This window comes from Lithobates pipiens, unplaced genomic scaffold (assembly GCF_037356315.1).
Source record: "Lithobates pipiens isolate NorthernLeopardFrog02 unplaced genomic scaffold, aLitPip1_a1.2 Scaffold_18, whole genome shotgun sequence".
In the NCBI taxonomy this organism is placed as follows: Eukaryota; Metazoa; Chordata; class Amphibia; order Anura; family Ranidae; genus Lithobates; species Lithobates pipiens.
The window spans coordinates 645518079-645545729 of record NW_027507758.1 but is presented as its reverse complement, the minus strand read 5'-3'; the positions used below and the strand labels follow the sequence as shown (position 1 = coordinate 645545729).

General features: G+C 44.1%; 4 protein-coding genes and 1 pseudogene across 9 annotated transcripts in view; 2 read left to right on the top strand and 3 right to left on the bottom strand.

Moving 5' to 3' along the window:
* Positions 1 to 7359, top strand: part of LOC143989559 (uncharacterized) — a 205885-nt gene extending 198526 nt beyond the window's left edge. For both annotated transcript variants that reach the window (XM_077489737.1, XM_077489738.1), the window contains exon 10: positions 1845 to 7359. In XM_077489737.1, the coding sequence (XP_077345863.1) occupies positions 1845 to 3061 (1217 nt within the window). In that variant the 3' untranslated portion in view covers positions 3062 to 7359. The remainder of the gene's footprint in view (positions 1 to 1844) is intronic.
* Positions 1 to 23145, bottom strand: part of LOC143989815 (uncharacterized) — an 81759-nt gene extending 58614 nt beyond the window's left edge. The window contains exons 1-2 of one of the 2 annotated variants that reach the window (XM_077490088.1): positions 22934 to 23127; positions 21069 to 21197 (exon numbers count right to left, since the gene is read on the bottom strand). In XM_077490088.1, the coding sequence (XP_077346214.1) occupies positions 21069 to 21197; positions 22934 to 23074 (270 nt within the window). In that variant the 5' untranslated portion in view covers positions 23075 to 23127. Of the gene's footprint in view, positions 1 to 21068; positions 21198 to 22933 lie in introns of both variants that reach the window. The other variant, XM_077490089.1, reaches the window with a different exon arrangement.
* Positions 1 to 27651, top strand: part of LOC143989625 (uncharacterized) — a 346853-nt gene that overhangs the window by 130404 nt on the left and 188798 nt on the right. The window lies entirely within an intron of this gene.
* On the bottom strand, positions 13657 to 17657 carry LOC143989803 (uncharacterized; annotated as a pseudogene).
* Positions 19431 to 21058, bottom strand: LOC143990012 (uncharacterized). Its single transcript, XM_077490251.1, has 2 exons — positions 19743 to 21058; positions 19431 to 19619 (listed from the first exon to the last, which is right to left on the bottom strand). Exons 1-2 carry the CDS (start codon positions 19947 to 19949, stop codon positions 19431 to 19433), a joined length of 396 nt encoding a protein of 131 aa, XP_077346377.1. The 5' UTR covers positions 19950 to 21058.

The window sequence follows — 27651 nt, the reverse complement described above, 5'->3', positions numbered from 1 at the left end:
ATAATTACTGGAATTGAATCAGAGGAATCCTACATTCAAGACAGAAGTCATCAAACTGTAGATGAAAATTGGGCTGGTATCATAACCGATACATGAGGGTGAAACTAATCCACCAACAGGAAAAATCTGGGAATAAAAAAGATATATATTTCATAAATCAGGCAGCGATGCCGTCCTGTATCAGAGATTTAATTAAAGTCCCATTATTTCATTTGCTACAGGTTGTAAAACACATACCTTTACCGATGCACAATTAGGGCTAAAACAGAGACGGATAATCAATCAATCCACTCTAGTGTACGCCTGGAGCCCGCCAGAACCAAAGTGGTAAAATACCGGCGCTTAAGTAGCCATCCCAGACCGGTGGCGTCTGACGTCACTACCGGGCTGCGGGCGCATTACAGGCATAAGCTCGCTTGAACAACCAATCCACTCATTCAAAGTGCATGACGTAAACAGCGTCACGCCTAGAGACAATCGCACATGCGCTCATTCAGTCAACAGACAATGAGAGAGATTCTCCGAGGATGACGCATCCAGCGTCACCAATACCCGGAAGACGCACACGCGACGCTCATAGCATCCCCACTACCCGGAAGACACACATGCGACGCTCATAGTAAAGGAAGATAAACAAAAGTCAAGAGTGTACATATCCACTCGCACCATCTTGAGTACTGGAAAATAACATTATCTATACCCAAGGTCTAAAAAATATGGTGCAATGTTGTTGATAAGAATATACATAATATGGATATGGTTATAGACGTGCCACAAAACCTGTTATAAAGGGCACAGGGGGCACAGCACAACTGATTTCTTGTCCCAATCCCACTATGCCCCGGGGCGCCCATGTGGTCCTCCATCAAAACAAAAGATGGATAATGGGCTCACCATGCAAAGGGATCCATCATCATCAATCAATTCAACAAAAATGATTTGGTATTAGGCACTGGATATAAAAAATCTAGAAATTCCCCGCAGAAGGTTTTCTATATACAGGGTCGTTCCAATACCGTCATCCTGATTTACAACAATTTGGATATCTAAAAAAGTAAGAACGTGTTGATTAAGTTCATAAGTGAACTTTAAATTGTAACTGTTGACCTTTAAGCTTTCTAAAAATAATAGAAGAGAATCCTTAGTGCCTGACCAAATAAAGAAAATATCATCTATAAATCGGCGCCAGACTGGTATAGACTCAGGAAAAGTCTGAATATCTTCTTGATGGAACAGATTGTGTTCCCAACCCCCCAGATACAGGTTGGCATATGAGGGTGCACATCGGTTGGACTTTATGGACTTGTGTCTTTTTTCGACCTCACGTACTATGTAACAATCCCCCCAGGATTACTTGTTGTGTTGTCTGCTGGCTGTGCCGGGTGGAGGGATATGTCTGTATAGTCTCAGACCCAAGTCACTGAGTGCAGTCTCAGGAGATGGGAGGCAGCGGTGTGGGACCTCTGCAACTTGTCTCATGTAATCATTTCATCTTCCACTGATTACTGAATACCAATATTATGAGTCCTGACCCCTACACTGTATACTTTATATTCTACATTACATACTCCTGACCCCTGCACTGTATACTCTATGTTGTACATTACATCATTCTGATACTATATAGTCCTATCTGTTGTATCTTATACAATATGTTGTATATTACATAGTCCTGACTTCTGCTCTCTCCCCTCCCCCCACTGCTATATATACACATAATATGTATTCTCTTTTGTTACACGCTTTTCCTACCAGCTGGACATTTTATATCTGATGATTTGATTGGAGCACAGCAGGAACCAATCAGCTCATGTCTAGTAATAATCTTTGTATTTCTATTTTAGTAGATGGACGGGAGATGAGGAAAACCTCAGAGGATTGTCTCACTTTGTCTCCAGACTGTAAAGTAGAAGATGAGGACATCACACAGTATAGTCCAGGAGAAAACCCGACTACCTCAAATGTCCATCCGGCACCACACAGTGTAGATGGACCATCGTATTCCTCTTATCCTGAGGAACCTCAGACTGTGCGGGACGGTGCCGGACCATCGTATTCCTCTTATCCCGAGGAACCTCAGACTGTGAGGGACGGGGCCGTCCTTCCAACAGAGAAGAGGCTTTCCTGTACTGAGTGCGGGAAGTGTTTCCATTCTAAATACAATCTTATTGTGCACATAAGATCTCACACAGGAGAGAAGCCGTATTCCTGTCCTGAGTGCGGGAAATGTTTTTCACAGAAGTCCAGTTTTTCCAAACATCAGAGATCTCACACGGGGGAGAAGCCGTATTCCTGTCCTGAGTGTGGGAAATGTTTTTCTGATAAGTTCACTCTTTCCATACATCAGAGATCTCACACGGGGGAGAAGCCTTATTCCTGTCCTGAGTGTGGGAAATGTTTTTCGCTGAAAAGCAGTCTTTACAGACATCAGAGATCTCATACGGGGGAGAAGCTGCATTCGTGTCCTGAGTGTGGGAAATGTTTTTCAGAGAAGTCCAGTCTTTCCGCACATCAGAGATCTCACACGGGGGAGAAGCCACATTCCTGTCCTGAGTGCGGGAAATGTTTTTCAGAGAAGTCCACTCTTTCTGCACATCAGAGATCTCACACTGAGGAGAAGCCGTATTCCTGTCCTGATTATGGAAAATGTTTTTCGCTGAAGTGCAATCTTTACAGAGATCAGAGATCCCACATGGGGGAGAAGCTGCATTCATGTCCTGAGTGTGGGAAATTTTTTTTAGTGAAGTCCCATCTTTCCAGACATCAGAGATCTCACACGGGGCAGAAGCTGTATTCCTGTTCTGAGTGTGGGAAATATTTTTCATATAAGTCCTACCTTTACAAACATCAGAGATCTCACACAGGAGAGAAGCCGTATTCCTGTCCTGCGTGCGGGAAATGTTTTTCACAGAAGTACAATCTTTACAGACATCAGAGATCTCACACAGGGGAGAAGCCGTGTTCCTGTCCTGAGTGCGGGAAATGTTTTTCACAGAAGTTCAGTCTTTCCAGACATCGGAGATCTCACACGGGGGAGAAGCCGTATTCCTGTCCTGAGTGAGGGAATTGTTCCTCACTGAAGTCCTGTCTTCCTGTACATCAGGGATCCCACACAACCCTCGAGGTGTATTAGTGCCTTGAGTGCGGGAAATGTCTTCTATATGAATGTTGCTGAACATCACAGCTCTCATGTGGGGAAGAAGCACACCCTGATATACACCTCAGATATACTCCATGGCTGATCTTCATCATGGAAGAAACAGTTGATAAGGAGATCAGAGATCACCAAAGACATGGATGAAGTGTTGTACCGTGTTGGCCATTGTTACCATCAGCAGTAATCAGCATGAATTCATGATGAATCGTTCTTGCCATACCATCTATTAACCTTCTAAGAGGAGGTGAGTTGCCATCCAGATAAGGGAAGGCCCGTAGACGTGGTGGATCAGGGATCACCAAAGACATGGATGAAGTGTTGTACCGTGTCGGCCATTGATAGCAGGAGAAAAATAAAAATGGAGTCATTACCTCTCATTGGCTGAGTACATTTTGTGGTGGAAGATTTCACAAACACTTAGAGATTTGTTTTTAAAATCATTTTTGGACAAATTTGTTTTTTAATAAAAGCCTATGGCGTGCAAAACACACACCCGGTGCCAAAAAAAGTGCCCACACATCAAGAGTGAACACAAAAATGTGCAACAGGTGTCTGCTGTCCTCCACAAGGAAGGACCTTACCCTGATCCCCCGGGACGTTAGGCTCCAGACGGGGACTGAGGTACCAATACATGGCCCATCTGACCGAAGCCAGACGACCGCCTTTCCCCTGAAGTTCTGCCAAAACAGACCCACCCAGGTACTAGGGTAGGGGCTCCCCCGAAGGGAGACCCCCCCCAAAGAGAGGGCAAACCAAGCCAGAAGGCCTATGTCCACCCTCCCACAAGACTTTCATGGTTGTCCCGAGGATTGACACCCTACTCATCAAACGTGCAAGTGACAACATAAAACGTGACAAACCACACAGAAATAAAATAAATAAATAAAGTGGGGAAGGGATAGTGAAGAGGGAGAGTGAAAAAGTGGCCGTTGTGTAAAACAATGACCAGGCCCTTCCGGCCAGGAATCAAAAATTCCTCTGGTCCTAGCCAAAAGGCCCAGCCCTAGAGGCAGGTGTGAAAAGATGTGTTATAGTGACGTGACCAAGGTGCCAGACATCAAAGTGATTAAATCACAGTGAACGTAAGGCACCCCTGAACTGCCACTTCAGGGGCACATCACCATAGGCTTTTCAACAAAAGCATCCCCGACCCCCCAGCCCAGACTACAGCAGCCCCCACCCCCAGCCAGAAAGGCATGGAGATCCAGGAGCTTAGTGAGAGCCCTTTGCCATCAGGCCTCACCCTCGCTCCCATCACTCCTACCTAATTACATTCGGGAAATACTGGCCGTTCCCCCAGTGGGAGAAAGGGGAACCAACGTTCCCTCCCGAAAAACTGACCCGAGCTAGAGCTGCCCCAATCCAGGCCAGAAGGCCAGGGTCCCCTCCCCTGGCGCTGACCAGTGGTTCTCCATCCTCATCAGAAGGCTTCCCTTTTCGGCTACGAACCTCTCCGGGTTACCTTCACACCAGCAGGTTTTGCATAGCAACCGCCACCCCTGCTCCACCTCGCCGTAGAACAGGGACAGAAGCAAGCGCCACCTCCTGGTAACTGATAAGAACAGATACTACACTTGATTTTAGCCAAAAGGCAGAGGACAAATGTGAGAAGCGATCAATCCAGTCTTGACAAATGTTGGTTGTATTTTCCTTCATACAGTACTTTCCTAGGATCTTTTTCTCCCTCTAGTGCCCATAGTGCAGTATTGTACTATTCATTCTTTTTTTAGGCATTTCAGGAAAAATGTCACATTATGGCCCCTCGATGGATCTGATGATCATAGGAATCACGGTATTAACTTAAATATGGCAAGAAATGTGTGATACTTGGTGGGCAAATCCATGTCACATTCTTTCAGCATTTGTTTTATAAATAGACCATTTAATTTCCTTTGTTAGACATGGTTACATGAGTACAGTACATATCTAAGAATGTAAATTAATGAAACCAACCATTGATTTATAACAGAAGAAACTCTAGTGGCTGAATTTATATTTTCCATTTTAAATCAATGTCAAACATTTGACCAGCACAGCAAATCGCCTAATAACATTTGTTTTTTACCCCCATTCACACAGAAGGGATGTACATGTATTTTTACTGGAAGAATTGATATGCACATTATTTATGAACAGACCCCTAAATGTCAGGAGATGTTTATATAAAGATGGGAAGAATGTAGCAGATAAATGAATAGACCTCCTAGCAATGTTATTACCAGGCTGCAGCTAGGGGGAGCTCTAATGATTAGAGTGTGACCACAGCAGAGTGATCCCATCTAGCTCACATTAACCCTTTCACTGCCAGAGCTGGTTTTCCATTATTTTTGCACACATGGTAAAATTAAGATTTTGGGCCTGAAGATTAGATAAAACCCCCAAACATATATTTTCTGAAAGCAGAGGCCCTGGAGAATAAAACGGTGGTAATTGTAAAGGTGTTCCTCGTATACAAATTTCACCTTCATATCCGGGTTTATTTTCTACTTTCCCCATTTTCTATGGTGTGATCTTTTCTTCAAAACTTTGTTATAATAATGAGGCTGTCAGAGACTGCAGACATAATACAGGAGATGGTCAGAGACTGCAGACATAGTACAGGAGATGGTCAGAGACTGCAGAACATGCGTGGCACTTTGTGCGTCGGAATTCTCTACACATGATCGGAAAAAGTCAGATCGGATTTTGTTGTCGGAAAATTTTAAATCCTTCTCTCAAATTTTTTCCGCCGGAAATTCAGACGGAAAAAGCCCGCTAGAGCCCACACATGATCGGATTTTCCGACCATAATCCGATAGGACTTTCTCCATCAGAATACCCGACCGTGTGTATGGGGCATAAGACTTGAATAGGGTTGAATGGCTATTTGTGAAGAGAGGGAAGGAACCCTACACTTTGGAGAATGTAACATCTGATATGTCTTCCTCATTCTGAAGCCATCACCATACCATATGTTACCAGATGTCATTATGTAAGTCTTGCCTTTGATTATCTTTCTGAAGATTAAACAACTTTTCTTGAAGTATTTTACAAACTAAGGATTCTACAATTTCTATTATGAAACAAATTCCTTCCATATTGATGGAGATGTGGCCTTGGATGAAGACAGACACACTTCTCCTTCACACTCCCTCTAGGAGAGAGGACACAGACATATTTACACAAAGACTTGGCTATTCATTCAGAAATGCCTCTGAGATACAAGAATAGTAGATTTCTACTTTCTTCATTTTGGTGAGCCAATCACAGTGCTCATTTTTTTCCCACTCCTTGACAAAGGGGGGACACTAACACAATTCCGTGATTGACCAAGTCTCGGGAAAAAAACAAAGAACCTAGAAGGAGGAGTTTGTGTTTGTGCCGATGTGGACAACAGTCCAGTAAAAGACGAGGGTGAGTTTTTTTTTCTGTCTGTTTTTCTCACCTCTTGTAACTTTGTACGAAGAAAATAAAAAAAGAGCCAGCCTACAAAGATGATTGACAAGGCCAATTGGACGGTATGCTTCAAGTTATTTTGGAAATCCAGGACTTTGTGTAAACGTAATGTTACGTACGTGAGGATTTCTGCCAAGGTTGGTTCCTAAGAAGGGGAGAAAGTCTCACATAAGAAAATATTGGGCTTTTGCCCAAGAAGAAAAATAAGTGTTTAAACCGGAACTAAGACTTCACGTTATTTAAAAAAGCCACCATTGTAGGTACAACGGGCAGATGTACTACTTTGGGTGAGATCATTTGAAAGTCGGATTTTGATGTTTGAAGATGGACGCTCCAAGGACAAAGGCAAAGAAAGATCAATAGGCAAACACTACAGCACACAATTCAAGGAACAAGGCAAAATCTACAAGAAAATTATTCTTCAAAGAAAAAAAAGATAAGGACAATATTCTTCCAAGAAAAAGCAATGAATGAAAGAAAAAGCAACAAACGAAAGAAAAGGCAACAAACAACAAAGTTAAAAGCCATTATTCATCTCTTGTTTTTTTTTTTTTTTAAGTGTACACAAGACTATCATACTAAACAAGGAGTGAGTGTGTTTGTTTATATAAAAGGATAACATGGGATGGTTAACATCTCAAGGCTCAGAAGTTTGTCCCTGTACTATGGAGAATTGATACATTCCATATATATGGAATACAGGAATACATGGAGTAATAAGGTAATTAATTAATGCCAGAGTGTAAATAAATGATTTAATAAGGAAATGAAGTTTAATGCTGCATGTAAATGTTTATGAATATTTAAGCCCTGAAAAACAGAAAATGTGTGTTATTACACGTGGTCATTCTAAAACACATAAAAGGGGGCAGAAAAAAGTTTTCAGAGAAAAAAACTATTGATTAACCACTTGCTGACTGCCTCACGCAGATATACTGTGACAGAATAACATATGGGTATGTTACTCCCCTCCCACGGGTGGGGGGCGCGATTGTGCCCCCTCGGCACCCGAGACGGTTGGCTTCATTCCAGGAGCGATCCATCCTGAGGGGGAGGCCACTAATTCATGATCACACCCTCACGATCGCTCCTGGTGAATTTGAAGCTTCCTCTGCTCCTGAACTGTAAACAGAAGCAGAAGTGATGTCATCTCTCCTCGTGGAGCCTTTTCATTCTTGCTCGTGCGGAGAGAAGACATCACAGTGAGTCTGTACCAACACTACGCTAACACTAGCACACATAGACACATAACCCCCCCCATCACCCCCCTGCACCCCCTGTCACAATGACACCAATAGCAGTTTTTTTTATTTTTTTTACTGATCACTGCATTGGTGTCATTTGTGACTGTTATAAGTGTTAGGGCTCTCTATCTCTAGAGATCTATTGTGGACCAAAGTCATTTGTATGCTGGTCAATACCTCGCCGCTAATCCCCAGTCCTTCCTTGCCACAGATTGGAAACCAGTTACGTTTTCCGAATTTAAGACCTTTCAGGGCCTATCCCTCGACATGGACATAGTTAAAATGAGTATGTTGCAGTCATATTGGTCCACTGACCCAATTTACCATATGCCCGTGTTCTCTGCCTCCATGACCAGGGCACAATACGAGCAGATTTTGCGGTTCATGCACTTCAACAACAATGAACTCGGTCGTCCTCGTGGAGACCCTGAATACGATCAGCTCTACAAAATTCGGCCCCTCATAAACCACTTCAACCAACTTTTTGCAGACTTGTTTAATTCCCTATGAAGTTGTCTGTTTTGATGAGTCCCTGATTAAGTTTGTCTTTCAAACAGTATCTTCCCAGCAAGCATGCCAGATACGGGGTCAAGATGTATAAGCTCTGTGACAGGGCCACAGGCTATACATGTAGTTTTATAGTTCCACCTCACCTTCCTAATCCAAATGCAGTAAGCCGGCTGCATGAGAGACATTTTCCGTATATCCTCCCAAGTACCCCTACCCAACAAACCCCCCAAAGAAAATTTTGTGTCTGCAGCAAGCATGGATATAGGCGTGGCACCCACTATTATTGTCCCTCCTGTCCTGACAATCCTGGTCTTTGCATTGGTGAATGTTTTGAATGCTACCATATACTAGCTGAGTATTAGCGTAGGGTACAGCACTGCACAGACTAGGACACACTTTCACAGGGTCTCCCAATAACCTGGAACCCTTACAGTTACAACAGTTATAGTTACAAAAAAAAAGTGTTAAAAAAACACAAAAAAAAAAAAAATAGTTACTTTATTGTTATCTCTATTCTCTCTCTATTGTTCTGCTCTTTTTTACTGTATTCTATTCTGAATTGTTTTATTGTTATGTTTTATCATGTTTGCTTTTCAGGTATGTCTTTTTTTATACTTTACTGTTTACTGTGTTTTATTGTTAACCATTTTTTTGTTTTCAGGTGCGCCATTCAGCTGCAGCGCAAATTTATTTATCTTGACAGCAACAGCGTTTGCTCCCACGATACATAAAGCCGTGACTCCAGCACTGTCGGAGGTGATTTCAGCACCACAGTTAAAAAAAGAGCATATATGCTGAAGCATGGGGGGCAGCAGCGGCATAGGAGCGATTTGCTCCTAACTTTTGGGACGGATGCCCCCATGCTTCGGCCTATATTTTTTAGGCCATTCAGCTGCAGCACTGATTTATTTATGTTGACAGCAACAGTGTGCCCTCCCACGATACATAAAGCCCTGACTTTAGCGCTGTAGGAGGTGACTTCACCACCATAGTTAAAAACATAATGGTGCATGTATGCCCATCATTAGAAGTGAGTGGATGAAGGGAGGTATTTTAATGGTGGGAATACCCACCAATCAATCTCTTTTTTTTTTAAAATTACTGTGCTATCCAATAGAACACTCTGAGGTGATATCTCAGTATTCCGGTGAAAATATTAATAATGATGCACAAAGCAAGGTCCATAAAGACATGGATGAGCAAGATTGGGGGGGGGAGAAACTTGACTTGTCTGCACAAAGTTCTGACCTCAACCCGATAGAACACCTTTGGGATGAATGGAGTGGAGACTGCAAGACAGGCCTTGTCATTCAACATTAGTGCCTGACCTCACAAATGCACTTCTGGAAGAATGGTCTAACATTCCCATAGACACATCTCCTAAACTTTGTGGACGGCCTTCCCAGAAGAGTTGAAGCTGTTATAGCTGCAAAGGGTGGACCAACTCAATATTGAACCCTACGGACTAAGACTGGGATGTCATTAAAGTTCATGTGTGTGTGTGTAAAGACAGGCATCCCAATACTTTTGATAATTACGGATGAGCCAAACACCCCCTGGTTTGGTTCACACCAGAACTTGCGAACAGGCAAAAAAATTTGTTTGAACACGTGGACACCGTTAAAGTCTATGGGACACGTACATGAAAAACCAAAAGTCTTAATTTTAAAGTCTTATATGCACTCCCCCGGGTCCTGCCCCAGGGGAGTGTTTGGGGACCCAGGTCCTGCCCCAGTGGACATGTATCAATGCAAAAAAAGTATTAAAAACTGAAGTTTTTTTAGGAGCATTGATTTTAATAATGCTTAAAGTGAAACAATAAAAGTGTAATATTCCTTTAAATTTCGTACCTGGGGGGTGTTTATAGTATGCCTGTAAAGGGGCGCATTTTTCCCATGTTTAGAATAGTCAGAGAGCAAAATGACATTTCTAAAGGAAAAAAAAGTCATTTAAATTGATCGTGGCTGTAATGAATTGTCAGGTCTCGGCAATATAGATAAAAATCATTGAACAAAAATGCCATGGGTTCCCCCCAGGCCATTACCAGGCCCTTCAGGTCTGGTATGGATATTAAGGGGAACCCTGCGCCAAATAAAAAAAAAATGACGTAGGGCCCCCCCCAAAATCCATACCAAACCCTTATCCGAGGACTGTCATGGTTATGCAATAGTTTGTCTGCTTACCTGTTTCCATGTGTTCATCTCTAGAAACCAGCCGACCCTCACCTGACTGCTTTTGTAATCCATCCTCTGGCATGACTCCACCCTAGCTCCTATCAGAGAACTCTATATTAACCTGTGCACTGCAGGCCAACCCTGCTGATCAACCATTGTGTATTCCTTTGTGTGTTTAGCTTCCTTTACCTGCCGTGTGCTCTTCTGTTGTTCCGTTACCGACTTTGGCGTGTCCTTGACTATCCCTGTTTGCCTGTGATCCTGACCTATTGGCGTGTCCCTGACTATTCCTGTCTGCTTGTGGCCCCGACCTTGGCTTTATCCCTCACTATCCCTATCCTCCTGTTGCCTACTGTGTGTGTGAGCTGGGGGACCCTGGGGGTCGCGACCTGGAGCCAGTTGCAGCCAAGTCCATCCTCACCACTAGAGGCTCTGGTGAACACCTGCTGGCTCTTAGACTCCGCGCTCCAGGGAATCTTATGCTCTAACCTCGGTGGGATCTGTCTCCCGTCCGCAGCAGTCAGCCTTAGGGTCCACAACCTTGCGGTGCACTCCTGATCCCTACGGTGTGCATCTGTCACCCCGCCTCAAGGTGACCTGACAAGGACGCAACCTGGCAGGACACAGGGAAAGAGGGGGGACGAAGAGAGAGCCCCCCTCCTGAACTGTACCAGGCCACATGCCCTCAACATGGGGAGGGTGCTTCGGAGTAGCCCCCCAAATCATCTTGTCCCCTGGTTGATGGGGACAAGGGCCTCATCCCCACAACCCTTGCCCGGTTGTTGTGGGGATCATGGGGCTTATCAGAATCTGGAAGACCCAAAGATCCTGGCCTCCCCCCCTGTGAATTGGTAGCAGTTACATTGTACCCCTACCCATTCACCGAAAAAAGAGCTAAAAATAGTAAAAATGTCAGGAGACACTATGGGACAAGTCCTTAAAAATGTCCCACGATGTAGAAGCATCTCACGCCGCCCGATGAACGTGGCATCAGAGGAAGGTGGGGTCACCCGTTTACGTCACTGAGTGGCCCCACCCTCAGCTATATAACATCTGTCATCGAGAAGAAGTGTCACTCAACTGGAGCTTCCCATGGTAGGCGGAGCTGTTGCGGCTTTTCTTTAAAAAAATTTGGCTCATCGGGCGGCGTGAGATGGATCTACACCACGGGACTTTTTTATTTTGTAATAAAGGACTTGTCCCAAAGTGTCTCTTGTCTCCTACACCCCAAAATACATTCTGCTTCTTCTCCTGAGTACGGGGATACCTCATGTGTGAGACTTTTTGGGAGCCTAGCCGCATACAGGACCCCGAAAACCAATCACCGCCTTCAGGATTTCTAAGGGCGTAAAATAGTGATTTCACTTCCTCACTACCTATCACAGCTTCGGAGGCCATAAAATGTCCAGATAGCACAAAACCCCCCAAATTCCCCCATTTTGGAAAGTAAACACCCCAAGGTATTTGCTAAGAGGCATGAAAATTAAGAAAGAAAAGGAAATTTTTGTTTTCAAATTTCAAAAATTTGTGACAAAAAGTGAGATCTGCAAAATACTCCCCATGCCTCTCAGCAGATAGTTTGGGGTGTCTACTTTCCAAAATGGGGGAATTTGGGGGGTTTTGTGCTATCTGGACATTTTATGGCTTCCGAAGCTGTGATAGGTAGTGAGGAAGTGAAATCACCATTTTACGCCCTTAGAAATCCTGAAGGCGGTGATTGGTTTTCGGGGTCCTGTACGCGGCTAGGCTCCCAAAAAGTCTCACACATGTGGTATCCCCGTACTCAGGAGAAGCAGCTGAATTTATTTTGGGGTGTAATTCCACATATACCCATGTCATGTGTGAGCAATATATCATTTAGTGACAACTTTGTGTATTTATTTATTTTTTGTCATTTTTTCAATCACTTGTGAATGTGAGGGTAAATCTACATGTAATAGTAATAGTGTATACATGTATAACCATGAACCTACCAATACCTATAAAAAGTATATATAGAACTGGGACAAACCTATTTCTTAAAACACCTGACCCAGTTAGACGTGAACTAGCTGTATGAATGTTACACAATGCTATGAATATCAAGTTCTTCATTGAGGCCTTCAGGTGAGAGAGATCCTAACATATAGATCTGAACGTTTTCCCTCCTGCACAGGAAGGAAAACCTCTCGCTGTCAGTAAGTGTACCTTTAGGAATGGATTTGATTTTATATATTTTATACATTTTATATATTTGTTATGTATCTGGAGAAAATGGCGCGGGACGCTGTGTTTGTGAAATCCCCTGTTTAATAAACCTCCGGTGCTCTCCAACCCTCGTACACAAGGTACGTATCGTACGGCCTACGTACAAGAGGTTACAAGGGCACCACAGGATATACAGTAAGTAACAAAATCCATTGAGCAAGTAATAAACTGACTAATCTGGAAAGTGGTACCCTTATTGGTGGCAATCTCAGGGTGACCATGAGTGATAAACTGGCAGGTGAGGCAACCTCTTTTGCGACATTGAAAAATGCCCGTCCTAGTATCAAAATGGGCATTAATGTCAAACAGAAGTCTTTTATTGGAACTTTGTAACTTACTTGGAGCAAAATTATTTATGATTAAGAGCAATAATATTTTGTAATGTTTATTGATGATCTTTGAAATAGTCCTATATTTAGAGTTGGAAGTGGACACAAATCTAGCTGTATTATCTGGTTGTCTATCAGTAGTGTCTTTGGGTTTTGGTGGCATATCCATATGAGAAACAAAAGCATCCTGGACCAGATCTCTGGGGTAGTTCTTCTCTTCACATTTTCTCTGCATGCGCTTGTCTTGTGTAGTATAGTCTACCAACCTGGAATAGTTCCTCCTCAACCCATGAAACTGCCCATTGGGGATGTTCATCTGCCGGGTGGAGTGATGACAACTGTCAGAATGAAGGTAGGAGTTGTCACTTGTAGGTTTGGTGTGATTTCTGGTGATGATATCTTGTTTGTCGTGAGACAGAACCAAATCTAGGAAGACTAGTTCAGTGGGGTCTAATACATGTGTGAAAGACAACCCTAATTCATTGGTATTGTAATGGGCTACAAAGGAAGAGAACACGCCTGGGCCCCACTCCAAATGAGCCGGACATCATCAATATATATCAGTTTTCATTATTTATTATCTTTTCGTTATTTATTCATGGATTCAACATTATTATTATGGATTTTTATCAGTATATACACAGATATATACTGTATTTTATATATTTTTTATAACATTGTTTTTGAGAGGCTCTATGAATTTTACGATGAATGTATTTCCATGAGTGTAATATGGATTCCACACGCTCTCTCTTTCTTTCATAAATGATAGGGTTGAGATGGGTTATTGGCTATACTTGAGCTAGATACTCCCGCCCCTCCCCACCCCTCACATCGGGCTTAAATACTGCTGTTGCCTTTTCTTCCATGACTTGGAAAAAGCACAGGCGTTTGAGACATGTAGTCACAGGAACCCAGCAGCTTGCGCTCCACTGTGCATCACATACTTCCTGGTTTCCGGTGTGGGGCTGACGTCATTCAGTATGCCAGGTTCCTTCGGCTCTCCCGGATTTTTCTATCCCACGGCAGCTGTCATACCCCACCGCTCACAGCCCAGTTTGGTTTCCTCGGGCCACCATCTCAGGTCCTCACAATGGTGGGCACAGTGTTCCCCTGCACTCCGCCGTCCCATTCTTCCTGGACGCAGGGAAAGTTCCATCATAAGGTTTCAGGCAGCGGACTGCCATTCTCTTCACCGGGCTTTTCATCCATCTCCACATAGCGTAAGGCGCCCCTTACCATGTCTGACCAGCAAGTCCTTGGGTGGCATTAACCCTTCTCCACCCGGATGTCACCAGTGGTATCGTTTGATTTTAATGTTTTTTTTTAACAATACCAATCTGATAAGATATCTGCATGACTGTTTATTGTGACATCTGAAGATCTCACAGTTCCCGGCATTCTTTGTTTTCCCAATCCACCGTGCAATAAACTATTCTTTTTATTCACCTCATGGATTTCACATGGACTTTCTGGATTTAACCCATAGAGCGCTGCTTTGTAGTTTCTATGATCGTCAGGGATGACCACCAGTGATGCCAATCAGTGCCCATAAGTAATGCCTGTCAGTACCTCCTCATCAGTGCCCATCAGTGATGCCAATCAGTGCCCATAAGTAATGCCTGTCAGTACCTCCTCATCAGTGCCCATCAGTGATGCCAATCAGTGCCCATAAGTAATGCCTGTCAGTACCTCCTCATCAGTGCCCATCAGTGATGCCAATCAGTGCCCATAAGTAATGCCTGTCAGTACCCCCTCATCAGTGCCCATCAGTGATGCCAATCAGTGCCCATAAGTAATGTATATCAGTACCTCCTCATCAGTGCCCATCAGTGAAGGAGAAAACTTACTTTACAAAATGTTATAACAGAAACAAAGAAAAACTTTTTTTTTCAAAAAAATTTTTTTTTTTATTTGTAGCACAATAAATAAAAACCCCCCAGTGGTGATCAAATACGACCAAAGCTCTATTTGTGGGGAAAAATATAAAAATGAAATTTTTTGCTACAGTGTTGCATGACTGAGTAATTGTCATTCAAAGTGTGACAACTCTGACAGCTATCAACTGGTGTGGGCAGGAAGGAGGTGAAAGTGTTCGGTATTGAAGGGGTTAAACATGAGGGCAAAAAAACCCCACAAAACCATCTCTGGCAGTGAAAGGGTTAAAGGAAAAGTTCACCTTCGGGAAGATGTTACATGTTCCTGTTCCTGCAGCGGCTCAGCGATCCGAGTCCTCTGTGTGACAGCAGTGCGGGGAGAAGTTCCCTGTACCGGCTGTCACTTTATGAGAAGAGCGCAGCCGTGCCATTCATTCACAGAGTTCTGTCCTTTGCCGATGTCGGCTTGTAGTTTTCAATGAACTCCCACACCGCTGCTGAGCTCTCTGGTAGATGAGGAAGAAGGAGATTGTCATAAGAGACAAGGAGATTGGGACCCCGATTTAGTCCCTCGGACAAGTCATTTTTTCAAAAAATACCCACACCCCTGGAACTGTTTCTTTCATGATGAAGATCAGCCATGGAGTATATCTGAGGTGTATATCAGGGTGTGCTTCTTTCCCACATGAGAGCTGTGATGTCCAGCAACATTCATATAGAAGACATTTCCCGCACTCAAGGCACTAATACACCTCAAGGGTTGTGTGGGATCCCTGATGTACAGGAAGACAGGACTTCACTGAGGAACAATTCCCTCACTCAGGACAGGAATATGGCTTCTCCGCGTGTGAGATCTCTGATGTGTGTGAAGATGGGACTTATCTGAAAAACATTTCCCGCACTCAGGACAGGAATACGGCTTCTCTCCTGTGTGAGATCTCTGATGTGTGTAAAGATGGGACTTATCTGAAAAACATTTCCCGCACTCAGGACAGGAATACGGCTTCTCCCCGTGTGAGATCTCTGATGTGTGGAAAGATGGGACTTCTGTGAAAAACATTTCCCGCACTCAGGACAGGAATACGGCTTCTCCCTGGTGTGAGATCTCTGATGTGTGGAAAGATAGGACTTCTCTGAAAAACATTTCCCGCACTCAGGACAGGAATACGGCTTCTCCCCCGTGTGAGATCTCTGATGTGTGGAAAGATGGGACTTGTATGAAAAACATTTCCCGCACTCAGGACAGGAATACGGCTTCTCTCCTGTGTGAGATCTTATATGCTCATTAAGTTTGGATTTAAAACGGAAACACTTCCCGCACTCAGTACAGGAAAATCTCTTCTCTGTTGGAAGGACGGCCCCGTCCCTCACAGTCTGAGGTTCCTCAGGATAAGAGGAATATGATGGTCCTGCACCATCCCGCACAGTCTGAGGTTCCTCGGGATAAGAGGAATACGATGGTCCGGCACCATCCCGCACAGTCTGAGGTTCCTCAGGATAAGAGGAATACGATGGTCCATCTACACTGTGTGGTGCCGGATGGACATTTGAGGTAGTCGGGTTTTCTCCTGGACTATACTGTGTGATGTCCTCATCTTCTACTTTACAGTCTGGAGACAAAGTGAGACAATCCTCTGAGGTTTTCCTCATCTCCCGTCCATCTACTAAAATAGAAATACAAAGATTATTACTAGACATGAGCTGATTGGTTCCTGCTGTGCTCCAATCAGATCATCAGATATAAAATGTCCAGCTGGTAGGAAATGGGTGTAACAAAAGAGAATACATATTCTGTGTATATATAGCAGTGGGGGGAGGGGAGAGAGCAGAAGTCAGGACTATGTAATGTACAACATATTGTATAAGATACAACAGATAGGACTATATAGTATCAGAATGATGTAATGTACAACATAGAGTATATAGTGCAGGGGTCAGGAGTATGTAATGTAGAATATAAAGTATACAGTGTAAGGGTGGGGACTCATAATATTGGTATTCAGTAATCAGTGGAAGATGAAATGTTTACATGAGACAAGTTGCAGAGGTCCCACACCGCTGCCTCCCATCTCCTGAGACTGCACTCAGTGACTTGGGTCTGAGACTATACAGACATATCCCTCCACCCGGCACAGCCAGCAGACAACACAACAAGTAATCCTGGGGGGATTGTTCTGTCAGAGATCTTGTCATACCCGGGTATGGGGCAGAAGACCCAAATCACATACCCCAGGTGCCTAGATCTAGCAACATCTATGGGGAAAATGAACATTTTGCTGCCAGCTGATCCCCAGAATCTCCATAAATCCAGTCTAGAGACATAAATTGTGTCGGCAGCACAGAGAAGGAAGATTATCGGAGAGAAATCCAGGAATACAGGACGGGGAACACAGCTCAGGAAAGTGACCAGGGGATTACAGGCTGATATCACCCAGCCCCCGCCCTACTCTGGACCAATCAGTGAGCAGCATGGGTGGAGGAATGTATTTAGTGTTAATGACCCAATATGCACCTTTGCTTAGGATAACCTCCGCCCGTTAGCCACGCAAATAAAAGGCGCTCAGCATCAAATGATATGCTTTCTACCTGGGAGCTGTGGAATTTAAGCAGCTGTTTTAAAAGGCATTAAATCAAATAAAACCACTAGAAAACGTTAAACAGACATCTACAAGATGAATGGATAAATCAATTCACCCGTAGAAACAACAGCGCATAATACTCTATAGAAAAAAAGAAATTAAATGTTATTTGTTCTAGTGCAAACTATTGTTCTACGGAAAACATGTATATCTTCCCAAATATAGTCATACAAAATAAATATTGTCCATAATAACTGTCCATATATCCAGATTATACTGAGTAATCAAGATGGTTTCAGGGAAAGAGGAACTGAAACAGAATATCTATTTCAGTCCATAAACAAAAATAAAAAGCAAAACTGAAACAAAGTGTCCTGGTACAGATCATAAGGAGTATACGATGCAATCCTTCCTTAACGTGATTAAACTTCCAACAGTGAAATGTAGTGTTCCCAAATTTGCTGGGGTGCAATCTCAAGCGTGAGGTGACCCCCCTTAGTTATATTCTTACCAGATGTGCCTGGTTACACGGGCTCTCAGATATTACTCCTCATCGGCTGGATCTCAACCGCTTCATAAGTGCCGGGGAATACAAGATCAGATGTGCCTGGTTACACGGGCTCTCGGATATTACTCCTCATCGGCTGGATCTCATCTGCTTCATGAATGCCGGGTAATTCAAGATCTCCGAAAAAAGCAATTGTGGGAAACAAACATAGCGTAATACTGTCTTGTAAAAACACAATTTATTTCAATAAAAATTTTGCACTGACAAAAACACAATCCTTTAAAACATTGGTTCACTCAACGTGCATAGATCTTTATCACAGTCAGGTCTGGGGAGAAGTATTAGCATCAGTCGCCAATGGCCGTCACCGCATAATAGCTCACGGTTAAAGCTGTGCGTCTCTTCCTCCCTCCTGTCAGTTCCTCTATGCTGCTAACGTGTGCTACCACCCTGACGCGTTTCGTCGTATTGACATCATCTGAGGGTGTCAATACGACGAAACGCGTCAGGGTGGTAGCACACGTTAGCAGCATAGAGGAACTGACAGGAGGGAGGAAGAGACGCACAGCTTTAACCGTGAGCTATTATGCGGTGACGGCCATTGGCGGCTGATGCTAATACTTCTCCCCAGACCTGACTGTGATAAAGATCTATGCACGTTGAGTGAACCAATGTTTTAAAGGATTGTGTTTTTGTCAGTGCAAAATTTTTATTGAAATAAATTGTGTTTTTACAAGACAGTATTACGCTATGTTTGTTTCCCACAATTGCTTTTTTCGGAGATCTTGAATTACCCGGCATTCATGAAGCAGATGAGATCCAGCCGATGAGGAGTAATATCCGAGAGCCCGTGTAACCAGGCACATCTGATCTTGTATTCCCCGGCACTTATGAAGCGGTTGAGATCCAGCCGATGAGGAGTAATATCTGAGAGCCCGTGTAACCAGGCACATCTGGTAAGAATATAACTAAGGGGGGTCACCTCACGCTTGAGATTGCACCCCAGCAAATTTGGGAACACTACATTTCACTGTTGGAAGTTTAATCACGTTAAGGAAGGATTGCATCGTATACTCCTTATGATCTGTACCAGGACACTTTGTTTCAGTTTTGCTTTTTATTTTTGTTTATGGACTGAAATAGATATTCTGTTTCAGTTCCTCTTTCCCTGAAACCATCTTGATTACTCAGTATAATCTGGATATATGGACAGTTACCATGGACAATATCTATTTTGTATGACTATATTTGGGAAGATATACATGTTTTCCGTAGAACAATAGTTTGCACTAGAACAAATAACATTTAATTTCTTTTTTTCTATAGAGTATTATGCGCTGTTGTTTCTACGGGTGAATTGATTTATCCATTCATCTTGTAGATGTCTGTTTAACGTTTTTTAGTGTTAATGACCCACCTGTGCTGATCTCTGTAGGAGTGTCCTCCTCTATAAATGTCCCCGTTATTCCATCCTCCTCCATAGACTGCTGATCATCCCTCACATACCTCTCTTCTTCTTCTGATTTCACCTCAAATTCTATATCCATTGGATCTCCACTCTAAACCAAGAAAATGAGAGAGAATATCATCTGTAAGATAGAAGATTTATTATTGTGACATCACATAGAAAATACACACATCATCTCTAGGAGTCCATGTTCTAGATGCTCCATCCCACCAACCTTGTAACAGTGGGGGGTGGTGTGACCTTCCTGTGTGGAATCCCGGGAATACAGAGGACGGGGACATCTCTCTGGTGGGTTCCTGGTATTTGGTGGCTCCATCATATCCTTGTGTCCTTCTGATAACTCCTCCATATTCTTCATCTTCCTCTTTATACTCTTCTTTAACATCAATATTATCATCACCAAAGGAGTGTCAGCAAACATAATACCAGTGGCAGGTCATCCATTAGGGGCGCCGCCCCCTTTTTCCAGCCACCCCCTATATGACCAATGAATAGGTTCATGTATAGCAGGAATCGATCCAAGGCCACCACTGCCACTCCCTATTCAGGCGGTGTATTTTTGCACATAGGCTCTAATAGGCTTCAAAAAAGGTGGACTTGTGGCTCAGAGCATTGCGCTACGAGCACACCCAGATGTTACAACAGCAAATGAATATTTGCTGTCGTAACACTGATCCTCAATCCGGCCAATAAGAAGCAGGTCTGAGGTCCGTTTTCTAATTGGCTAAAAAGAGAAGGCTCCCGATTGGCCGCCTGTGGAGAGCAGGGGAAGGAGGGAGGAAACGGAGGCCAGAGCCAGGACGGAGGAAACTGAGGGAGAGCCGCCACCGCCGAAAGAAAGCAGAAGCGCTGATTGTATGGAGTGAGTCACTGCACCAGTCAGACCCACCAGCCGATCGATGGGGAGGGGTGTTACTGTCTGCAGCCCCCCCAAAGAAAATAACCATCGGCCACCACTGCATAATGCAATATTAAACAGTACCTTCTTCCCAACAAAGTGGAAAGGAAGTTTGGGGGAGGCTGAAATGGACTTTATTGGTACCATACAAAAACTTGGGATGACAATCTCAGTATAAGATTTTTATTTTATTTTATATTATTACAAAAATAATTAAAATACATGGCTTAAAAACAGACTTATGCACACCTCCCAGAATCCTCCTCACCTCTCCGGTCAGGTCTGTGTTTTATTAATAGAGATAATAGAGATAAGAGTGATGTCATGTGACCTCCCAGAATCCTCCTCACCTCTCCGGTCAGGTCTGTGTTTTATTAATAGAGATAAGAGTGATGTCATGTGACCTCCCAGAATCCTCCTCACCTCTCCGGTCAGGTCTGTGTTTTATTAATAAAGATAAGAGTGATGTCATGTGACCTCCCAGAATCCTCCTCACCTCTCCGGTCAGGTCTGTGTTTTATTAATAGAGATAAGAGTGATATCATGTGACCTCCCAGAATCCTCCTCACCTCTCCGGTCAGGTCTGTGTTTTATTAATAGAGATAAGAGTGGTGTCATGTGACCTCCCAGAATCCTCCTCACCTCTCTGGTCAGCAGGTAGATGATCTCCAGGGTGAGGTTTAGTATCCTCTCAGTCATGTTACTCCAGTCCTCCTCCATCCTCATTGGTGCCGTCATTTGATCTATACAGGTCTCCTTGTAGACGGATAACTTTGGGAAATGAAAGTAAGAATTATTTGGATGGTGTTGGTCACACAATAATAGGATGTGGATGTGAGGGGGGTAGTAGGAGGGTTGATGTACATTTAACAACTACTCCCCCCATGGGAACACATTTAGTTTGGATTGTTTGCTACATGTTTGAGGTGCGGGACCCTCTTGGCTGCTGGATCAGATATTCCCTTTTCTCTGTTGGGTTTGTTTAGTTTCTGAACTGGATATGATTGGTTTTATATCTGCAGACAAGGAATGATAAATACGATCCTTCCTTTGACTTGTTTGCTCTGAGGCAGTGCTGTGAGGACAATGTCGGGTCATCATGATGTCCAGGAAGGGGAACTTGCTGACTTTTGGTCGGAGTTGTCGGCTAATCAGGATAATTGCCAGAACTCCGGCTGCAAGGCTCCAATCTCCGGCAGCCTGCTGACTGATCGGAGTGATGTCACTCTCTGCAGTAAGAGAAGGGATCTGATTGGATAGCAGGAGGATGCTGCTGGTGGAGTACAGAACTGTGGGGGAGGAGTCGGTTTTGTTCTCTCCAATAGCAACCCGTCTGCCATCTATGCTGATTATGAAGATTTTAACATGTAAGTGTACTATTTGTTTTTATGGAATAAATGACTTCATCATTCTAATGAGGATCTCGCGCTGTCATTTCTTTGTTGTTTGAGCTCCTTGGATCTTCCCGGATCTTTATCTGACAAGCTGCAGGACCCTTGTATGTTGGAATGAACATTTGTCCTCATCATGCTGTTACCATAGACTGCTGTCTGTTGAGCTGGACCTTGTAGTGCACATTACTGGTGTGCGTGTTTTATTTCAGTGCTGGTAGGAGGACAGCAGGGGGGAGGGGTTTGTTCTCTTGGTCTATTTTGTATCCTGTAACATATTTCTAGTACGGTGAAATGGTGAGGTGAAGGCTTCCTTCACTTGCTGGCAGAAGGTCTTTAAAAGAGAAGTATGATTTATTTTTCTTTCAGATTCATACTTACCTAGGTGGATGGAGCATCGGTCCCCCGGCGCCTCTTCACTGAGAACTGAGCGATCTAACATCTGCGATGGCTCGGTTCTCCCAGCTCCGCTCCCCCGCGCTCATTGGAGCTGTGGAGGGGCGGGGAGAGCCCGTCTCAGTCTCTCAGTGGCTCGCTGAGAGGCTGAGATGGCCATCAGTCCAGGCACCTGGAAGATCCAGACTTCATTGTCGTGATGATGCGGTGCCTGGACTGATTCCAGTGATGTCACCAGAGAGCCGACTTCAGCCCGATCTCTGCTGAAAACGGGTCACAAGAGTGCAAAACGACCTGCACTCCTGTAACCCATAGGAGAAGCCCAGCCAAGCCATCTCAGGCTGGACTTCTCCTTTATGGAGGTCAGAAAAGTATGTGCAGGTGGGTGAGAGGAGCATCAGAGACCAACAGCCTGTGTAGTGTAATAATTGCCCTTTGTAGGCCATGTATGGTCAGGATGGTCATTGTCTTGTCTATTTATTGTCAGTGATGTTTGTTTAGAGGAACATATTACTAGAATTTATCTCTGAAATGAAGAGAACGTTCCGGCCCTGTAAGTGGGGGAATGTTCTGCCCCTGAAGGGGTTAATCTAGGTTTCCACACTATATATGTGTGTATCATCATCTGCTGGAGATAAAAGACATCACAGTGACTATGGAGGAAGAGGACGGACATAACGGGGGGTTACTGGGTGTAAAAAGAAAATAAGATCTTATTACCTCGACTTCTGCCACTTCCAGCAACGTCTCCTTGCTACTTCCTGACTCACCTCTCAACCGGAAGTTCCTGTGTGTACCTGACATCACTTCCTGTCTGTATTCCATAGAGACTTCCTGTCTGGGTAAAAGTAAGATCACCATCTTGTGGAGTTCAGAGGAACTGCAGCCCCAGGTAAGGACTCATTATAACCATGTATAACAGGGCAAAGTTAAAAACATAACTCAACAACTAAATTGAACTTTTTGATGAAGAAAATTGAAAAATATATCAAAAAGCATAAATATATATATATATATATATATATATATATATATATATATATATATATATATATCGGTCCACTCATAATGAATATGTTAAACATAAATTGCAAGGATGTAATGTTTACATAGGAATGGTGGTTGAGATCTCTCCAACTAAGAACACTTTCTGGTATATAAATAAAATAATTAATGTGAAAAAAGCTGTAAAACAATAAAAAATCTATAGACTGAGTCACCCACTTCATCTATAAAGGCATTGTGATTCCAGATCTTCTAGATCACATAGGAGGACTCATCAACATACGTCCCAACTTTTTGAGATGGGAATGCAGGACACCTATTAGCAAAAGTATGTAGGCATCAGACACACCCCCTGCCACGTCCCCTTAAAGGAGAATCATACAAAAAAATTATTGGTTAAACCCACAAGTGCTTTTTTACCACTACTATTTCTTTACACTGGCTGCAAAAATTTACAAATGCAGCAATTTAGAAATTGGATGAAAGGTTTAGCACTGGGAAACAATTTTTGAAAGATAAAAAGTACATTTTATATACAATTATATAGATCAGACCAAAATGAGGGACAAATGAGGAGGAAAGAGGGACAGAGGGGCATTGTTCCAAATCAGGGACAGTCCCTCAAAATCAGGAACAGTTGGCAGCTATACATCTGTGATTTCATACATTTGTTGTGAAGGATAGAACAATCCTCAGAAGGGATCATGTAGGATGACAGGAAAGGCTCATGACTGGTGAGATCCAACAGACATCCCAACTCTCCCACATTTCGGCTGTGGCTCCCTGACACCCGCAAGTGCCGCCCAATATCCCGGCTGCAGGGCCGGTGATACTGCTAGTCAAAACTAGGCAGTCACTAAGGATGCAGCCACAACGGCTGGCTTACCTACTCTCCATTGGGAGAAGAGAGGGCACCTGGTGCTTGTGAGTGCCTGTGCGGCTGTGCCTCATCCTCTACCCTCCCCTACTCAGCGGCTATGTGACCAGTGGCATAGCATGGGGGGGAGGCAGGCGGGGCGCCTCCCTGGGGCCAGGTGCAGAATGTAAAGGAGCGCTGTTGTACTGTCCCCAGTGTGATGGCCGTTTAGCGGGGGCAATTAGGCGAAGTGCTAGTGGCACTACAGGAGCAATCTGCATCACCCTTGGGGTGCAGGTGGACATCCATCACCACACACAGCAGTGATCAGCAATCCAAGGGCAGATAGGTGGGGGGACCTGAGAGAGCTCAGGACTCAGAAGAGCTCCTCCGGCACGCTTCTTCCTCCTAAAGATGCAAGAACAGCTGGGCAGGCGCAGTGTACCATACCCCGTGCTTCCAGAGCAGCATGGATTGCTCCAATGTCCTCCGCTCTCTAACATCACGTGAAGCCCTGAGTGAGGACTGTCCTCTAAGGACATGCTGATTTGGGACACAGAGGACAGCTGGAAGCAGCTGACTGGCTGAAAGGATCAAAGCAGATCTTCAAAAGAAGACAGACTGGCATGGAATGGAAGGTACCGTACCACCACATCATCATCATTCACACACAGACCTGCAGGCTGCAGATCTAGTACAATGTCACAAAGGAGGTACTGCAGATAGGGACAGGGCTAGGGGTCTCTCTCATCTCCTCTCTCTCAACCCTCTCCTCTCTCCACACCCCCTCTCTTTCAGCCCATACTCTCTCAACCCCCTCTCTCTTTTAGCCCTTCCCTCTTAGCCCCCTTCTCTCAGCACCCCCTCAACCCCCCTCTCTCAGCCCCTCTCTCTCTCTGAGCCCCCTCTCTCTATCCATCCCCCTCTCTTTGTCAGTCCACCCTCCCTCTCACTCAGCCCTTTTCCCTCTCTCTCTCCCCCTCTCTCTCAACCTCTCTCCCTCTCAGCCTCCCTCCCTCTCCATCTGCCCCCTCTATCTTAACGACCCTCTCTCTCTCTACCTCCCTCTCTGTCAGCCCCCTCTCTCAGCCCCCCTCTCTCTCTCTCTCTCTATCAGCCCCTTCTCTATCTCTGTCAGTTGCCCCTTCTCACCCTCCCTCTCCCTCAGCCACCTGTCAGTCCCCCTCTCTCTCAACCACCATCTCTCAACCACCATATCTCTCTCAGCCTCCCCTCCCTCTCAGCCCCCTCTCTGTCCACCACTCTCTTTCTGGGCCCCTCTCATAGCTCCCTCTCTCTTTCAGCCCCCCTCTCTCAGCCAATTTCTCTGTCAGCCCCCCTCTCTCTTTCAACCACTCTATCAGCCCAGCCTCTCCCTCTCAGCCCCATCTGTCCACCACTCTCTCGTGGAGTCCCTATCTCTCTCTCTCAGCCTCCCACCTCTCTGTCAGTTGCTTCCCACCTCTGTCAGTTGCTTCCCCCCCCTCTCTAAACCCTCCCCCACTCTCTCAGCCCCACTTCTCACTCTCTTTCAGCCCTCCTACCTGTTTCAAGCAGAAACACTGCACACCCTGACTTCTACCTCCATGACCACTTCAAATCACTGAAGTTGTCATGGGGGTTGGAGTTTTCTTTTAATATTTCTCAGAAGAAGTAAACCTCTGTATAGTGATTCCAATTCATTTGACCATCCCCTAGTTATATTAAATTGGTGGTAGTGGGGTGCGGAGCGCCACCTCCCTGCCATGAGTTTTCCCCCTGCCAGAAATGAGTTTGCCTTCTCCCTGAAATTAGTTTTTGCAGGTTGGGATGTCTGATCCAAACATAATGATTACATCTGTAGTGCTGTCCCCGTAGGGCTTACTGTGTGTTGACTTCTTAGGCCTCCCTCTGATTGCCTGCAGACCATTGCTGGGGGTTTTCACATATCCCTCCTTAATCCCGATTGCTCGTTACTCAATAAACAGTTCAGAGTGCTTGATTTTTTAAATTTATTGTGAAACTTGGATGGGAGAAGGGATTAGTGGGATACTCCAACTGAACTATTCACAGTAGATAAGGACAACTCTCACTTGGCCTCACTTGGCCTTATTTGTGGAAGCAGACACATTGCTTTAAGCATACAGCCACAAGTATGGAGGATTTAGGTCTTCTTTCTCTAGCAGCAGACTTGACGCAACTACTTTATCTTCAGTATATTCTCTAACATCCCCTTGACTGACACCCATCCACTGACTATTCTAGCTGAGGGGATGGCCCTCAAAGGACAAGCCCATGACACAGATCTGTACTCCCAGTAGGCAGAATCAGATTCTTGCTGGGGTCTCCCTTCCAGTCAGCTTTGCAGGACCTCTGGGTTCAGCTCTTCTGTAGCTTTTAGGCCCTAAGTTCTCCAGCTAAAAGACCCCAAGCACATGTGCCCTTAGCATTTATACAGTTACCCAGCATGCAATGAGGCACTTTCTTTTGCCAATTGCCAGGGCTGTAATAATGTCTGTGCCCTCACTTGTCAGGTACCCTCCCACTGTCCAATGTGTGGGGCATTCAGACAAGCCGAGCTGCACCTACGCACCATGAGCAGACCCTACCAATAGATCCTGCTCCCTGGTAGGCAGAAACAACAAAGAAGAGGGGGTCCCCTGGGGGTGGACTTTTAAGGCACGTACAAATTATAATAGTATACAAATTATTTTATTACATAAAACCAACAAAAGGTAATTGAATATACAGTATACATTAAAAAGTACACCAACAGGTATATATACAACCAGTATTGATGCTATGTCGTATCATTCATTTGAATAGAAACACCCTACGCGTTTTGGAGCTTGGAAAAGCGTGTCCTTCAGGGCTGTGTGGATACAATGTTTCTGTAGAATCTAATAAATGGCAAGGAACAGGGTAGCACAGTTATATAGTATCTAAACAGGTGGTGACACACGGGAACAAAAAATAGTTAAACAGACACAATTTCAAAATACTTACAATACTGTTAACATATATGACAATAGCCGCTGGGCACCATTTTATAAAAGAACAAACAATTGTACAGGACCATATGGGTATATTTGACTCCGTCAATGCTCGAGGTATATGCCCCAGTCTATCTCTATTCAATAAAGTGTTGTAGAGATCCTGCAGGAGTGGTGTGAAAACAGGTCTGCAGTCCCCTATTGGGGGAAGAAGATTTTTTTTCATATGAACTGGGACTTTTATAGCTGTTTTACCCAGAATAACACCTGGATAGGAAAAAATTAGAAATAAAAAGTAATGATAGTAATTTGAATGGGGTAAGAATAAATATATATAAATAAAGCCTGAAAGTTAAACATTAAACAATGCTAACAAAAAAAATAAAAAAATATATATAATATGAAATAAAAAATAATAAATAAATAGAAAATAAATAAAAAGTAAAAGGTTTGACCCCCACCGGGTGAGCGGTGCAAGTGGGGAAACACTGGGACTGACAATTACAGTGCAGGGCAGAAAAGTACAAATAAAAAAATTAATTAAAGTATAGGTTGCATCTGAATAAATTAAAAGATGACAGCCAGCAATGTAGTAACAAAAGGTT